The sequence below is a fragment of the Phyllopteryx taeniolatus genome, chromosome 7, assembly GCF_024500385.1.
Source record: "Phyllopteryx taeniolatus isolate TA_2022b chromosome 7, UOR_Ptae_1.2, whole genome shotgun sequence".
In the NCBI taxonomy this organism is placed as follows: domain Eukaryota; kingdom Metazoa; phylum Chordata; class Actinopteri; order Syngnathiformes; family Syngnathidae; genus Phyllopteryx; species Phyllopteryx taeniolatus.
In genome coordinates, this window is record NC_084508.1 from 5,092,501 (window position 1) to 5,108,066 (window position 15,566).

A 15,566-nucleotide genomic window follows, 5' to 3' on the forward strand; every position below is an offset into this window, starting at 1 on the left:
GGATAAAAAAAAAAAAAAAAAGTTCCATCCCTTTATTGAAAAGCGGGACATTATTTCAAACTGAAAGTGCCGGAAACATAAATGGATTATGATTCATTCCTGGTTGCGTCCGTAATATCCGTGAGAAAATGTGCAACTGTTTTTGTGATTGTTTTCCAAAGTAGAAACAGATGTTTGCAAATGTCTTATTTCGTAAAAATAAGCGCTGTGTATTTACCGTTATTGACCAAATGATAATAACCCACGGATATGTGTGTTGTTGTTGTTGTTGTTGTTGTTTTTTGTCAGCCATGTGCCACCTGAGCGGGCAACGCCTGCACGGCAAGCCCCTGCGCGTGACACCATCCAAACACGCCAGCGTGTGTTTGCCTCGCGATGGGCACGAGTGTGAAGGTCTGACTCGAGACTTTAGCTGCTCACCGCTGCACCGTTTCAAGAAGCCCGCCTCCAAGAACTACGCCAACATCTTCCCGCCCTCCGCTACGCTGCACCTGTCCAACATCCCGTAAGGCCCCGCCCGCACGCGCCGCAGCTCGCTCGGCCCGCTCGAACTCTGACCCCGGCGCGGTGTGCTTTGCGCGCGCAGGCCCTCGGTGCTGGAGGACGACCTGACGGCCATCTTCTCCAGCGCCGGCGCTCGTGTGCTCGACTTCAAGTTCTTTCAGTGAGGACACGCCCACAACACCGCACATTTGCGTACATTTGCATCTCAGCATGAGCCGCTACCATATTGTGATGATCACAATGTAGTACCGCAGCCAAAGTACTTATTTCTCTGCTCTTGTCTCGCTTTGTGAAACGAGCTGATGTTAGCCGTGCTAGTTAGCTAGTTCAAGTCTGGAATATCTAGTTGGCCAATTGTAGCCACGCCAACTGTCGTCATTTCAAGACCGCGTCGTAGTCTTGTATTCATGTCGTACAATTGCCGTCGTCCTCCGAGCTGCGGCCGTCTGCGCTTTTTTGGTTCTCATTTAAAGATGGCTTTTCAACGTCTGCCCCGATCCCGTTCGGAGATTGTCAACTCCCGCAACGCGAGAAGCAGTTGGCGCGCATGCGAGCGTGCACAGAGAGATCGGGAGCCGCGCCGTCGCTGGCACATTTAAACCAATTTTAGCGGGGGGCAACAGTTTTAGATGCACACACGCACGCTCACAATTTTGTTGAAATTGAAATTCATTGTACTAATTCAGAATCTATTCCAGTACTCAACAGTACCAATTTTCGACACTTTATGTGGTAATAAATATTAATTCCTTCAGTCATAAAAATCTCAATATTTTTCAATATATATACTGCGTACTTTTTCCTCTTACTCAAGTAATTGTAAAAGTACGCAAGTTGTTACGTTTCCGGACCTTCCCGGGCAGGACCCCTCCCCTCCTTATCCGCCGTACTTTTCAGCACGTTCCATTGTTTGTATTGAGTCGCGTCATCACGCAGCACTGATGCGTTCAAGTGCGCCACGGAAATTAAACAACTCTTCCACTCCCACTGCCCGCAGTCACAATGGGCGCGTGTAGGAACCAAAATATGGTACCAATGGATTTTATGTAAATCGGTAGTACCGACCGAATTTGATCAGTAGCAAAAAAAAAAAAAAAAAAAAAAGTACCGATTTCGGTACCCGTCCCGAGTCACACGTTTGTCGTGCGTTTATTACACGTTTATTAGCGTTGGTCACACGTTTGTCGCTGGTCGCTAACTGGTTTGTCCTGTGTGCGGCGCTGCAGGAAGGACCACAAGATGGCGCTGATCCAGATGGGCTCAGTGGAGGAGGCCACGGAGTCGCTGATCCTGTTCCACAATCACGACCTCGGCGACCGTCACCACCTTCGGGTGTCCTTCTCCAAGTCGGCAATCTGAAAAGAAAAAAGAAAAAACTAAAACGCTTTGCGTTTCACTTTTGACCTTTGACTCTTGGATTGCTGCGGCCTCCGGGCCTCATCACACCTGACGCTCGCTGGCACACGCCTGCAAGCTATTTGCTTGACTGGACAGACAACCATCGAGTTACAAGACATCTCAGCCCATATCGATTGTACTATACTTACGAGTAGCTTTGTAGGCCTGTTAAGATGCTGTCGGTACTAGTAGGGCTACAACTAACGATTATTTTATTAATCGAATAGTCTGGCGAGATTTTTTTTAGATTAATCGGACAAAAGAAACTTTTTAATTTCCATCCCTTTATTCGAAAACAGGAAATGATTTTAAACTGAAAGTGCAGAAAATGCACAAGCATAAATTGATGATGATGACTTAGCATCGGTCAGAAAATCAGCAGAAATGTTGATTGTTTACCAAAGTAAAAAGCAGATGTTTGCAAATATCTCATTTGGGGAAAAAAAAAACAAAGATAATCTGTATGCAAACATGGACGATGACAGAAATTTACTGTTGAGAGGCAGAAATCAGAATTTGGACAATTTTAAGTTTAACATCTCAAAACAATTAATCAATGAAAAAAAATGTTTGTTGGTTGCTGATTAATCGATGATTTGTTGCACTACTAGTTAATAGTGTAATAGTTACTTTTGACCTCAAACATCATAAGTGGTTATCTTCATAGTTACTTGTCAGGCATAACTAGTTACTATACTTATCAAAGTTACTGTAGTTACTTGCTAGTCAGCCGTGACTAGTTGCTATGGTTACGAGTAATTTCTTAGTTACCTGTCAGGCCTAACTAGTTATTTGTGTAGTTACTAGTAACTTGTTACCTACTTGTCAGTCTTGCTGGAGAGCATTGAGGTGACGTGGTGCCTTACGATTATGATGATGATCATCATAATTGTAACTCGTGTGATGCGCTTCGCCTGTTTTCACGTCTGCGCAATATTTGCCTCGTACAATCGCGTCCAAACCAAAAAGTTACGTGACATTCCACTGTCGCGCTCTCTCGCGGTGCCTTCAAGACGCCGTCAGACAATTGGAAAACACGAGGCGTGTCCCGAAGCATCGGAGCGTTTGCGCCGCCAACGTTTCTTAGCACGCCTGCCGTGTTCGCTGTGTGGCTGCTAGTGTCGCATTTCTTTGTTTAGTTACTAGTAGCACGTTCAGGTGCACTGCTATTGCTAATAAAAGTGTGCTGACATGTTTAAGTTGCTTATGAATGAGCTTGTTTGCCAGAATAGCTAACATTAGTTGTTGTCGCTGATTTGTTTGGCATGTTGGCTAATGTGGCGAATCGCGCATGCTTCTGAATTTTCAGAGCAGGAAGCGAAAATGCAACTTTTTGATTGATGATAAAGACAGGAAGTGAAGTCACGTGTCGCGACAAGGCGTGTGTGTTGGTCTTGTGGCCTCCATCTTTCCATTCCGTTGCGCTGATGAACACGTCGATTGAATTTCCCAGGTGACACGAACGCATCGCGGAGCTTGATATGTGATGAGAGGAGCGGGACTCGGGTGGGGGTCTGAAGTGTACATAGCGTTTCATACCACAGGTTGGTGTTTCGAGGTGAACTTTTTTTTTTTTTCCATTTGTATTTGATTTGATGCAGGTGTGACACACGTCATCAACACTCCCAAGAAAAAGGCAACGAATGAATAAAATCTGTTTTTATCTGAGAGGCCAAGCCTTCCTTTCACTTATAAATTGAAATCTGAAATGGAAGAAACTTTTTTTTTATTCCAGGAAGGAACTTTTTGGGCTAGTAGTACTAGTAGTAGTGTGTTATTGAGCATCATTACTCATCCAATGAGTACAAAACACCCACAAACTCAATACAAATACAATATTACATATGTACTATATCTAGTACGGCATCCAGGAAAGGAACTTAGAGGGACAGATGGTGGTAGACTTTGCAAAAAGGATGCAAATGGCTCTAGTGAACCCGTTTTTCCAGAAGAGGCATGAACATAGGGTGACCTACAAGAGCGGAGGTAGAAGCACGCAGGTGGATTACATCTTGTGCAGACGATGTCATCTGAAGGAGGTTACCGACTGTCAGGTAGTGGTGGGGGAGAGTGTGGCTAGACAGCATAGGATGGTGGTGCGTAAGATGACTGGTGGTGGGGAGGAAAATTAGGAAGACAAAGGCAGAGCAGAGAACCATGTGGTGGAAGCTGAGACAGGACGAGTGTTGTGCAGCTTTTCGGGAAGAGGTGAGACAGGCTCTCGGTGGACAGGAGGAGCTTCCAGAAGACTGGACCGCTACAGCCGAGGTGATCAGAGAGGCAGGCAGGAGAGTACTTGGTGTATCTTCTGGTAGGAAAGGAGAGAAGTCGACTTGGTGGTGGAACCTCACAGTGCAGGAAATCATACAAGGAAAAAGGTTAGCTAAGAAGAAGTGGGACATTGAGAGGAACGAGGAGAGGTGAAAGGAATACATTGAGATGCAACACGGGGAAAAGGTAGAGGTGGCAAAGGCCAAACAAGAGGCATAGGATGACATGTATGGCAGGTGGGACACTAAAGAAGGAGAAAAGGAGCTATACAGGCTGGCCAAACGGGGGGCTAGAGATGGAAAGGATGAGCAACAGGTTAGGGTGATTAAGGATCGAGATGGAAATTGCTGACTGGTGGCAGCAGTGTGCTCGCTAGATGGAAAGAATACTTTGAGGAGTTGATGAATGAGGAAAATGAGAGAGAAGGGAGAGTCGAAGAGGCAAGTGTGGTGGACCAGGAAGTGGAAATGATTAGTATGGGGGAAGTTAGAAAGGCACTAAAGAGGATGAAAAATGGAAAGGCAGTTGGTCCTGATGATATTCCTGTGGAGGTATAGAAGCATCCAGGAGAGGTGGCTGTGGAGTTTTTGACCAGCTTGTTCAATAGAATTCTAGTGGGTGAGAAGATGCCTTAGGAATGGAGGAAAAGTGTGCCGGTGCCCATTTTTAAGAACAATGGTGATGTGCACAGCTGTGGGAACTACAGAGGAATAAAGTTGATTAGCCACACAATGACGTTATGGGAAAGAGTAGTGGAGGCTAGACTCAGGACAGAAGTGAGTATTTGCGAACAACAGTATGGTTTCATGCCTAGAAAGAGTACCACAGATGCATTATTTGCCTCGAGGATGTTGATGGAAAAGTACAGAGAAGGTCAGATGGAGCTACGTTGTGTCTTTGTAGATCTAGAGAAAGCCTATGACAGAGTACCCAGAGAGGAACTGTACTGTGTCACAGAGAGTTTAAGGTGGAGGTGGGACTGCATCAGGGATCAGCCCTGAGCCCCTTCCTTTTTGCAGTGGTGGTGGATAGGCTGACAGATGAGGTTAGACTGGAATCCCCGTGGACCGTGATGTTCACAGATGACATTGTGATCTGCAGTGAAAGCAGGGAGCAGGTGGAGGAACAGTTAGAAAGGTGGAGGCATGGACTGGAAAGCAGAGGAATGAAGATTAGCCGAAGTAAGACAGAATATATGTTCATGAATTAGGGGGGGAAGGGGGAAGAGTGAGGCTACAGGGAGAAGAGATAGCAAGGGTGGAGGACTTGAAATACTTGGGGTCAACTGTCCAGAGCAATGGGGAGTGTGGTCAGGAAGTGAAGAAACGGGTCCAAGCAGGTTGGAACAGGTGGAGGAAGGTGTCAGGTGTGTTATGTGACAGAAGAGTCTCTGCTAGGATGAAGGGCAAAGTTGCTAAAACAGTGTTGAGGCCAGCCATGATGTACGGATTAGAGGCAGTGGGAATGAAGAGACAACAGGAAGAAGAGCTGCAGGTGGCGGAAATGAAGATGTTGAGGTTCGCTCTCGGAGTGACCAGGTTGGATCAAATTAGAAATGAGCTCATCAGAGGGAGAGCCAAGGTTCGATGTTTTGGAGACAAAGTTAGAGAGAGCAGACTTGGATGGTTCGGACACGTCCAGAGGAGAGAGAGTGAGTATATCGGTAGAAGGATGATGAGGATGGAGATGCCAGGCAAGAGAGCGAGAGGAAGACCAAAGAGAAGGTTGATGGATGTCGTGAGGGAAGACATGAGGGCAGTTGTTGTTGGAGAGGAGGATGCAGGAGAGAGGCGTACATGGAAAAGGATTACGCTTTGTGGCGACCCCTGACGGGACAAGCCCAAAGGCAAAGAAGAAGACTATATCTAGATCAAGAATTTGACATGAATGCACTGAATATACAATCATAGATCAATAAAATAAATCTATTATCAGACGAGATTTAGCATCATAGCTCAATAAAGTAGAATCAGATCAGGTGGAACGTGACCTCTCTGGCAGGGACGAGATAGCTTGGGCCGTGCCGGCGGTCCGCTCCGGAGTTGCCGAGTTTGCGTCCCTGCACAAGTTGGGTTCACGTTGTCATGAGGCTCGGACTCCGCCAAAGCTGCCCTTTGTCACTGATTCTGTTCGGAACTTTTCTGGACTGAATTTTTCGGCGCGGCCAAGGCGTTGAGGGCAGAGGGGGGAGTAAGTCACATTTGTGCGAGTCCCAAGTCATAACCTTCAAGTCTCAATCAAGCAAATCCCAAGTCACAACCTTCAAGTCCCAAGTCATAACCAAGTCTCAAGCAAGTCCCAAGTCACTGCGGGGGAAAAAAATCAAGTCACAAGTGAAGTCATACAATCTTGCTCCAGTCGGAACATATATTGGGCTAGTAATTAAATATTTTCTCAAAATTTCGGCCGAAGTCCGCTGGAATGGGCTTCACACCCTGCAACCCTGAATAGAATAGGCGGTACTGAGAATGGATGGATGGTTCCAAAACGGGGTTAGGGTTTCAAATGAGGCTTTCAAAAGAATTTTAGGGCTTCAAATTAGGCTTTCAAAACGGGTTTGGGTCAAAATTTGGTTTTAAAACGAATTCTGGGCTTTCAAATGACAGTTTCAAACCAGGATTAGGGTTTCAAATTATTAGTGTTTAAAGTGAGTTTTAGGGTTACAAATCAGAGTTTCAAAACAGGATTAGGGTTTAAAAAGAGTTCTAGTGTTCCAAATTAGGGCTTCAAAACGGGGTTAGGGTTTGAAATTCAGGTTTCAATTTAGGGTTTCAAAAGAGCAATTTAGGGTTTCAAAAGGGGGTTTGGTTTTCAAAATAGGGTTTAAAATGTTTTAGGGTTTCAAAACAGGCTTATGGTATCAAAAGAGTTCTAGGGTTTGGCCTGGGTGGGGGTGACGGAGGTGGGTCATTATTTCCCCGTGAGCGTCGCTTTTACCATAGAGTGCAGTTTTCTTTGTAGCTTGCTCGCTTTTGCGCTGATTCGCTAGCTAGCAACCAATCCGAGTGATTCATTGTCACAGTTGGGCCACGGCATTTTGCGCTGATGAGCCGATGACGCGTCAGCCAATTAGTGCGGCGCGTTCTGACGTAGTGCAATCGGGAAAGACCGAACTGGCCGTAAATCTGATCCACACTGAGAGACGTTGCGCCCTCTTCGGTGTCAAAAGCGTCACTGGCAGCGCAGAAAGTGCTGGCGAGGGGAGGGTTCAAAGGTCATGGTGATGTTTGGACACCGCAGGTCACTGAACGACGGTGCGCACACGCACGCACCCGTCATCTGCTCAGGTAAGAAGTCGAAGTCGCTAATAAAAACATCAACTTGATTGTTACTTTGAACTTCTTGAGGTCAGAAACTATGATCATTCAGTCTTTTTCCTTGAGGTTAATAAAACAACCCTTTCTATGAAATGTCTTTACTCCGAAGTGATTCTCGACTTGGTCTGTTGGGTTTTCCAGGTCAAGACGTTTTGCGTATGTCATAGTATGTGTGTGTGTGCATAGGCGTCATTGACTTTTTCAGAGAGCCGTTGAAGAACCGCAAATGAAGATTAGCCACATGCGGTGCGCAACGACGATGTTCTGTGCCCTCTTGGTATTTAAAAGCCTCCAATAGCACCTCAGAAATCAGCCTTTCAGGGGTCAGCGAATCCGAATCCCGGCTCCGACGTCCGGCGTCAAAGTAGACTTTACACCGATCTCATCAGCTTGATCGGTATCGGCGGATAATTAGCATTTTATGCGGATGGGCTTTAATGTCATAATTCGCCGAGCCGATCGACGACGTCGTGGCTCGGCTCCGCTGTTGTGTACGTTTGAATCCAAAAGCTAGTTTATTTTTAGCCTTGTCGCGTCTTTTGACGTAGTACTGTAAATACCTGACAGCCGATACATGTTTTTTTTTTTTTTTTTTTTTTTTATCTTGTCGGTGAAAAAACATGTCGGCGGTGACGCGAACAATGATGGGCAACAGTGAGGGACTTCGAGTTGGCGTGTCATTAACACTATTTGTTGATGGAAAGTCGTTGAATTACAACAAAGTCATTGAATTCCAGCAAGTTTCCATCTCAAGTAAACGTTCGTTTGACCTGACTGAACTTTAAACTTACAGTATTGTCAGTGGCCAATCCATCAATGCCCCCAAGAGGTCATTGATGTTTTACCTTTTGTCTAAAATGCTTTTAGGTTTTACTTTTGATGATATACTCAGTAAGTATAGAAAGTAAATGAACAAGTCATTTGAGTAGACACATTACTCCATCTTGTTTTTTTGAAACTCGCAGATCGGCGCTCGGCCCCAAAGATCCCGATCGTGTTGAAGCGTCTTTGAACTTCCAAATGAGAAACGACTCAATTCCCTGAAACAAAGGAAAGGAATTTTGGAAATTGGGGGCGACTGAACTTCTTCAACAATCTGATTGGCCATCCACAGGATGGGCTCATTCGATTGGCTGTTCCTTCTAAGCGCCTTGTCGCTGGCGTCGGGCGCCGCCCCCGAGGACCCGTGCGCCATCAAAGCCAAAGACGTGGCCCCGCAGCCTCGCTGCGTCTACAGAGTCCCCGAGGGCGACGCCCCCGACGACGCGACGGACGACCGGGCCCCGCGGGCCACCAACCCGCGCGTGTGGGAGCTGTCCGCCGCCAACGCACGCTTCGCGCTGTCGCTGTACCGGCAGGTGGCGCTCGGCCGGACACCCGACACCAACCTGTTCCTGTCCCCCCTAGGCGTGTCCGTCGCCTTCTCCATGACCAAACTGGCCGCCTGCGGACGCACCCTGGAGGAAATCGTGAAGGTGGCGGCTGCCCGTTAGCACGCTAGTTAGCGAGCGAGCACTTACCTTAAACTGGCGCGTGCACGTGCGTCGGCAGGTGTTGGAGTTGGACTCGGTGTCGGAGAAGACGTCGGATCGGGTGCACTTCTACTTCGCCAGGCTCCTGTGTCGCTTGCGCAGGCGAAAGGACGCTAGCGACCGGCTGCTGGTGGCCAACCGCCTCTTCGGGGACCGGTCTCTGCGCTTGGACGCCGCCTACCAGAACATCAGCCGGCATGTCTACGGGGCCGACGTGATGGCGCTCGACTTTCGGGTCGGTTCTGCCGCCGCGCATTCTTCGGCTTTGACCGACGCCTTCTGCTGGGCGACCAGCTGTCTGTTGGCTACGGCTCATTTGGTTAATAACGGTAAAGACACTTAAGTAATTTAGCAGGTTTGTTACGTCGCCTTGGTTTTCTACGGGTAAACATCTCCCATGCTGAAACAGCCACATTTAATTTTCAGAAAGTTGTGGATGATTTCCAATGTTCAGCATCCATAGTGAAGGGAATGTTGATTGACAGAACAAATGGCGGCGGCACACCGACATACACTTGCATAAACAACTTGCTAAAAATTGCATGCGTCGCGCTTCAAACTCGTTCGGCGTTACACTTGCCTTCGTAGTCGTAAGGACGTGCAAAATGAACGCATGAATTCATTTTCATAAATTCTGTGGGTCACGTCTTTCCCGTTATTGATCAAATGATATGAAAGCGAGCCACACGTGGTCAACAACCGGCCCGTCGTTTGTCTATTTGACGTGTTGGTGTGCCTCAGGGCGAGCCGGAAGCGTCCCGCGCCGCCATCAACGCTTGGGTGGCCAACGAGACCAAAAACCACATCCGGGAGGCGCTGCCTGCCGGCGCCGTCGGCGCCGACGCAGTCCTGGTGCTGGTCAACAGCATCTACTTCAAGGTACCGGGGGGCACGCCGCCCACACCGAAGTTCATTACAAAAGTCCCAAACGGCTTCACAGGCGCACGGTCGACGACATCTGCTTTCGCCGACTGTAGGACTCGGGACTTGGTCGGCTAAATGTTTTGAATGACTCCACTTAACTTTGACTGTTTCCACCTGAAAAGCTGCATTTTCACGCACAGGCGGTCCAGTGTCGCCCTGTGCGAGGAGTCTTCAATTGGCCGATTGTCACAGAGTTTTGCTTCTCGAGACAGCTGTTCACAGAGTAGGCGCCGACCATCAATCGCGCACATCTGGCTGATCGTCAACGGGGGCGGAGGGGGTCGTACCGTGCGGTGTGTTTTCGTTTGCGCATGAAGGCCAAAAGTCCCGTTTTTGTTTTGATTCTTCATTTTACAACGAGACATTCAAGCGGGAAGTTTTTGAGACTGTAGGGTGAATGCTGCAGCTGGCTACGAGTGCGGACTGAGTGGCTTGCAACAGTGGGGAAATGAAATGCCACTTTTTAAAAATGATTTCATCGGAATAACCTGTCGGCAACATATTGGGAGAGAGAAAAAGAACTGCGAACGAGTTCATTTTTGGAACGAACCGGGTTCAAAATGTTGAATTATGAACGAGGAACCTTTTGGGAACGGTGAACTGAACTTTTCTTGAACTAATTCACGTAGAAAAAGAAGTTTCCCGAGCGACACTGACGTTACTTCCACGGAGGGCGCTCCGTGTAATCGCTGTGTGACCTCAACGACCATCCGAGGATCTGTAAGCGGCTACGCTTTGCGCCATGTCGGTGAAAAGGGCGGCAAAGGTGCCCAGACGGGAATAACCGCTAAAATGGGTGATGCACCCAAACAGAAAAGGTTTTTGTCTACTATAATATTCGATAGCTGCAGCTGTACATTCAGTTCCCCCATTATATTGTTGTATTTTTATCATTTAATAAAAAAAACCTGCGCTCTAAATCTGCAAAAAAATTGCTCCTCAAACGAAAAATGATGAGCGATAATATTTCGAGGCTTGATTTACGTCACTTGAAATGAGCAAACTCATATTTTTCAACAATTAGAATTTTTGTCCTTCAATTCCCCCAGCCGGCGCCACGCCCCTCACCAACGCGTTACTCGGAACCCCACTGGTGTTGGAGGCAGGGCACGCCCCGCTGCACTTTGATTGGCTGCTGCATGCCGGGAGACCACGCCGTTAATGTTTCCCACTAACCGAAACCTGCCCTAACCCTAACCCACCCTAAACCGCCACAGTCCTAACCGCAACAAACTCCTTTGTTTTTATTCCATCCAAATGTGATCCACATTTGGAACGGTCATCCCGTTACATCTGCGAAGCTAGAGCCAATCACGTTGCGGCGGGGGCCGTGTCTCGCCGAGAACACCGGTGGGGCACGAGCGCCATTCTCCATTCTTCTGAATGGCGTGCGATGATACAAGTGCGTCGTCGTGCCAAATCGTCCCAGAGAACAAATGTGATCAAGCTTCAACAAAATTGCAGCGCTAGCATTAGCACTTTAAACAAGCACACGTTAGTTAGTCCCGGCTGCTACGTTGCTAGCGTGACTTACTCGTTACTATAGGGTTGGGGTTGTAACTTCCATGTTTTGAGCCTGGTTAGCAGCAAATCGATGGTGACTCTATGTAAGGAGAAGGGAATTCTTGGATTTGGGGGTGCGTATTATACACGGCAAATGACGGTAGTAAACGGCTAATCTCGCTCGGGTAGGAAAGGAAAGTTCCCGAGCGAAAAGCACAAGCCCCGCTGGCCTTGAACACACGTCAAGATGGCCGACAGAAAGTAGGCGACGAACGCTGACGTGTCGACGGCGCCCCCTCAGGGTCGGTGGCTGAACGAGTTCCACCGGGACAACGTGTACCCCGCCCGCTTCCACGTGGACGCGGGGCGTTCGTGTTCCGTGCGGATGATGTTCCAGGAGAACAAGTTCCGTTACGCCCGTCTGCCGGAGCGGCGCCTCCAGCTGTTGGAGATGGAGTACCGCGGCCGCGACGTCGCCCTCACCCTGCTGCTGCCCGACAGAGGCGACACGCTGGCGCAGGTACGAGCGCTGCAAAAACACAAATCTGATCTCATTCGAGTGAAAACATCTTACTGGAGTTGTCTGAAGACAGTTTGTACTTTTGTTCTCATTTTGCAGCAAGACAAAAATACTTGTTTGTAGATACAAGATCTTATTTTAAGAATCTTATCAAGTCAATTCACACTAGTTCCATTGGCAAATGTTTTTCACTTTAAGGGCAAAATGTCTTGTTTTAAGTAACAAAATCTGCCAATGGAACTACAGTGGACCTCCGAATACTCTGCTCGGCACCAGTGGATTCACCTATTCACAGATTTTGTTTTATTCTTTTTTTTGGGGGGGCGGGGGGGGCCACCACCCGTTTTTTCCGGGTAAAACGCTTATTGGCAGGATATACCCATGTATTTTTATATACTATACTACACTACAACCCCAATTCCAATGAAGTTGGGACGTTGCGTTAAACATAAATACAAACAGAATAAATTTATTTCCAAAACATGTTCGACCTATATTTAATTGAATACACCACAAAGACAATATATTTAATGTTCAAACTGATCAACTTTATTGTTTTTAGCAAGTAATTATTAATTTAGAATTTGATGGCTGCAACAGGTTCCAAAAAAGCTGGGACAGGGTCATGTTTACCACTGGGTTACATCACCTTTTCTTTGAACAACATTCAATAAACGTTTGGGAACTGAGGACACTAATTGTTGAAGCTTTGGAGGTGGAATTCTTTCCCATTCTTGCTCGATGTCCGGGGTCTCCGTTGTCGTATTTTACGCTTCATAATGCGCCACACATTTTCAATGGGAGACGGGTCTGGACTGCAGGCAGGCCACTCTAGTACCCGCACTCTTTTACTACCAAGCCACGCTGTTGTAACACGTGCAGAATGTGGTTTGGCATGGTCTTGCTGAAATAAGCATGAAAAAGACGTCGCTTGGATGGCAGCACATGTTTCTCCAAAACCTGTATGTAGCTTTCAGCATTAATGGTGCCTTCACAGATGTGTAAGTTCCCCATGCCATTGGCACTAACGCAGCCCCATACCATCACAGATGCCGGCTTTTGAACTTTGCGTCCATAATAGTCCGGATGGTTCTTTTCCTCTTTGGCCCGGAGGACACGACGTCCACAATTTCCAAAAACAATTTGAAATGTGGACTCGTCGGACCAGAGAACACTTTTCCACTTTGCGTCGGTCCATCTTAGATGAGCTCGGGCCCAGAGAAGCCGGCGGCGTTTCTGGGTGTTGTTGATAAATGGCTTTTGCTTTGCATAGTCGAGTTTCAAGTTGCACTTACGGATGTAGCGCCGAACTGTATTTACTGACATTGGTTTTCTGAAGTGTTCCTGAGCCCACGCGGTGATATCCTTTACACATCGATCTCGGTTTTTGATGCAGTGCCGCCTGAGGGATCAAAGGTCACGGGCATTCAATATCGGCTTTCGGCCTTGCCGCTTACATGCAGTGATTTCTCCAGATTCAGAGACAATCAAGTTGATCAGTTTGAATATGAAATATCTCGTCTTTGTAGTGTATTGAATTAAATATAGGTTGAACATGATTTGCGAATCATTGTATTCTGTTTTGATTTATGTTTAACACAACGTCCCAACTTCATTGGAATTGGGGTTGTATAATGGACTTCAATTATTTGCGGATTTTTGCTATTCGCAGCCGGGAATTGACGGATCTTGTAACTTAAAACAAGTCTTTTTGTCTTGCTGAAAATTTAGAAAAGTCAAAACTGTCTTCAAATAAGTGCAGTAAGGATGGATTCGCGAGGTAAGATTTGCGTGTTCGCTGCGCAAGTACACGCAGGTACACGTGCTGGTGCCTTTTAGCCCCGCCCCTGCCCCACATTTGTGATGTCACAGGTGGAGGCGGAGCTCGACCTTCCCACGCTGAGCGCGTGGTTGGACAAGATGGCGGAGACGACCGTGTCGGTGCACCTTCCGCGATTCCGCCTGGAGGAGAGTCTTCGCCTCAAGGAGGCGCTCAACGCGCTCGGACTGCGCCGCGTCTTCAGCCCGCAAAACGCCAGCCTGCCAGGTGGGGGCGCCCGCGTACTCGTGTAGTATCGTGCGTGTACTAGCGTGGATGTCTGTACTAGTGCTGTGTGTGCGTGTAGTGGCAGTGCCGGCTTGATCGGCAGCATGCGCCAGACGCCCGGACGGCGCCCCGTCATCGTCCGCCTCGTCACGCTTGCTAAGAACGGGCTAATTTTCGTTCTGTTCGATCAATAGCGGTAAAGACGCGGCCCGCCGGATGTCCTTTTGCAAATCAATTCATGTGACTGACAGGAGCATTTGGACGATTGGCAGTCAAAAGGTCTTCATCGTCGCGAAAACAAATTGCAGCGGAACCTCGGGTTCGGAACTTCATCGGTTCCGTGACCCCGTTCGTAACCAGAGGTCATGTTTCCCAATGAAATGAACGCAAGGACGTTTTATTGACCTTATTTGGATTTGGATTGGTCGTGCGGTTAAAAATGAATACTGTGCAATATAGAAATAGAGCCCTGCGAATGGCCGGCGACCGGTTCAGGGTGTACCCGCCTCTCGCCACGTTAGTCAGCCGGGATGGGCGCCGGCACGCTCGGGAAAACGGCTGGATGAATTTCTGATGTCACTGCGCAGCGTCTCAACCTTTGGCGGGACGGTAACGTTTACCGCGCGACAGCTCCCGCGATGCAGCGCAGCTTTGGCGTTGCGCCGCCGCGAGGACCCTCGTCTCTTCAAAGGTTTTATTGAATTGAGAGCGGGTTGTCCCGCATTCTAAAGTAACCTACTTCAAACGTTTCTGCTCGTGTGTGCGGACTACGTGTTGCGCCGTTGCGTTCAGGGCTCCTGGCGGACGGCAGCGAAGGCGTGTACATCAGCGACGCCTTCCACAAGGCCTTCCTGGAGGTGCGTCACACATCTGCTCTCCAATTGGTGGCCTCGAAGGGGCGTGTCCTCTGACCCGCGTGTGTGTGCGCGCGCGCAGGTGAACGAGCTCGGCAGCGAGGCGTCGGCGTCGTCCGCCGCGGTGGCGTCGGGAAGATCCATCGAGTTGGACGCCCAAGTCTTCGTGGCCGATCGGCCCTTCCTGCTCCTGATCCGCGAGACCGCGCTGAACGCCGTCCTCTTCGTGGGCCGCGTGGCGCGCCCCTGTCGACCCTGAGGCGCCCCCGGGCGGGCACGCTCTGTATTACTTCGAAACCAGAAGACAAAACGCTTCACTCGTGTCTTTGAGCATCAACAGAAAGACGGAATTCACACTGTCGTCATCTGATTCCCCTGAACATGCCAGCGAGCTACTTTGATTCGAATATTACGAAACCAGAAACTGAATCGTTGGTGCAATTTCTGCAGTCAGTTTGAAATAATGTCCTGTTTTTCAATAAAGGGATCAAATGAAAAATGTTACCCAATCGTTAGTTGCAGCACAACTGGACAGACTACCCGTGTACATAGACTAGTTCAGTACGAAGACTCGTCGGGTATGTAGGCTCGTTAAGTAGACGTATGAAGTCTAGTAAGAAAAAATCTACAAAGGATTAGTAAGGTGAGAAGAGTCATCAAGTATGAACACTAACGCAATATAAACTAGGAGCCTCT

General features: G+C 48.2%; 2 protein-coding genes across 6 annotated transcripts in view; both read left to right on the forward strand.

Annotated features, from left to right (window-relative positions):
• The window catches only part of ptbp1b (polypyrimidine tract binding protein 1b), a 17,124-nt gene extending 13,554 nt beyond the window's left edge, over positions 1-3,570 (forward strand). For 3 of the 4 annotated variants that reach the window (XM_061779482.1, XM_061779484.1, XM_061779485.1), the window contains 3 exons: positions 289-505; positions 587-664; positions 1,731-3,570. In XM_061779482.1, coding sequence (XP_061635466.1) covers positions 289-505; positions 587-664; positions 1,731-1,863 — 428 coding nt within the window. In that variant the 3' untranslated portion in view covers positions 1,864-3,570. The remainder of the gene's footprint in view (positions 1-288; positions 506-586; positions 665-1,730) is intronic. The other variant, XM_061779483.1, reaches the window with a different exon arrangement.
• Positions 3,571-3,724: 154 nt separating this feature from the next.
• On the forward strand, positions 3,725-15,374 carry serpinc1 (serpin peptidase inhibitor, clade C (antithrombin), member 1). 2 transcript variants are annotated; one of them, XM_061779486.1, is made up of 8 exons: positions 3,725-7,460; positions 8,456-8,965; positions 9,042-9,257; positions 9,764-9,901; positions 11,751-11,969; positions 13,842-14,016; positions 14,809-14,873; positions 14,953-15,374. In XM_061779486.1, the coding sequence occupies exons 2-8, from the start codon at positions 8,606-8,608 to the stop codon at positions 15,127-15,129; spliced, it is 1,350 nt and encodes a 449-aa protein (XP_061635470.1). In that variant the 5' UTR covers positions 3,725-7,460; positions 8,456-8,605; the 3' UTR covers positions 15,130-15,374. The 2 variants fall into 2 exon arrangements, with proteins under 2 accessions (XP_061635470.1, XP_061635471.1); XM_061779487.1 differs by having other exon boundaries at positions 8,605-8,965.
• The last annotated feature ends 192 nt before the right edge of the window (positions 15,375-15,566 follow it).

Coding starts and splice junctions, on each gene's coding strand:
- serpinc1 (XM_061779486.1), top strand. CDS start 8,606: ATGGGCTCATTCGATTGGCTGTTCCTTCTAAGCGCCTTGTCGCTGGCG. Junction 8,966..9,041: donor CCCTGGAGGAAATCGTGAAG/GTGGCGGCTGCC, acceptor GTGCGTCGGCAG/GTGTTGGAGTTGGACTCGGT. Junction 9,902..11,750: donor TCAACAGCATCTACTTCAAG/GTACCGGGGGGC, acceptor GCGCCCCCTCAG/GGTCGGTGGCTGAACGAGTT.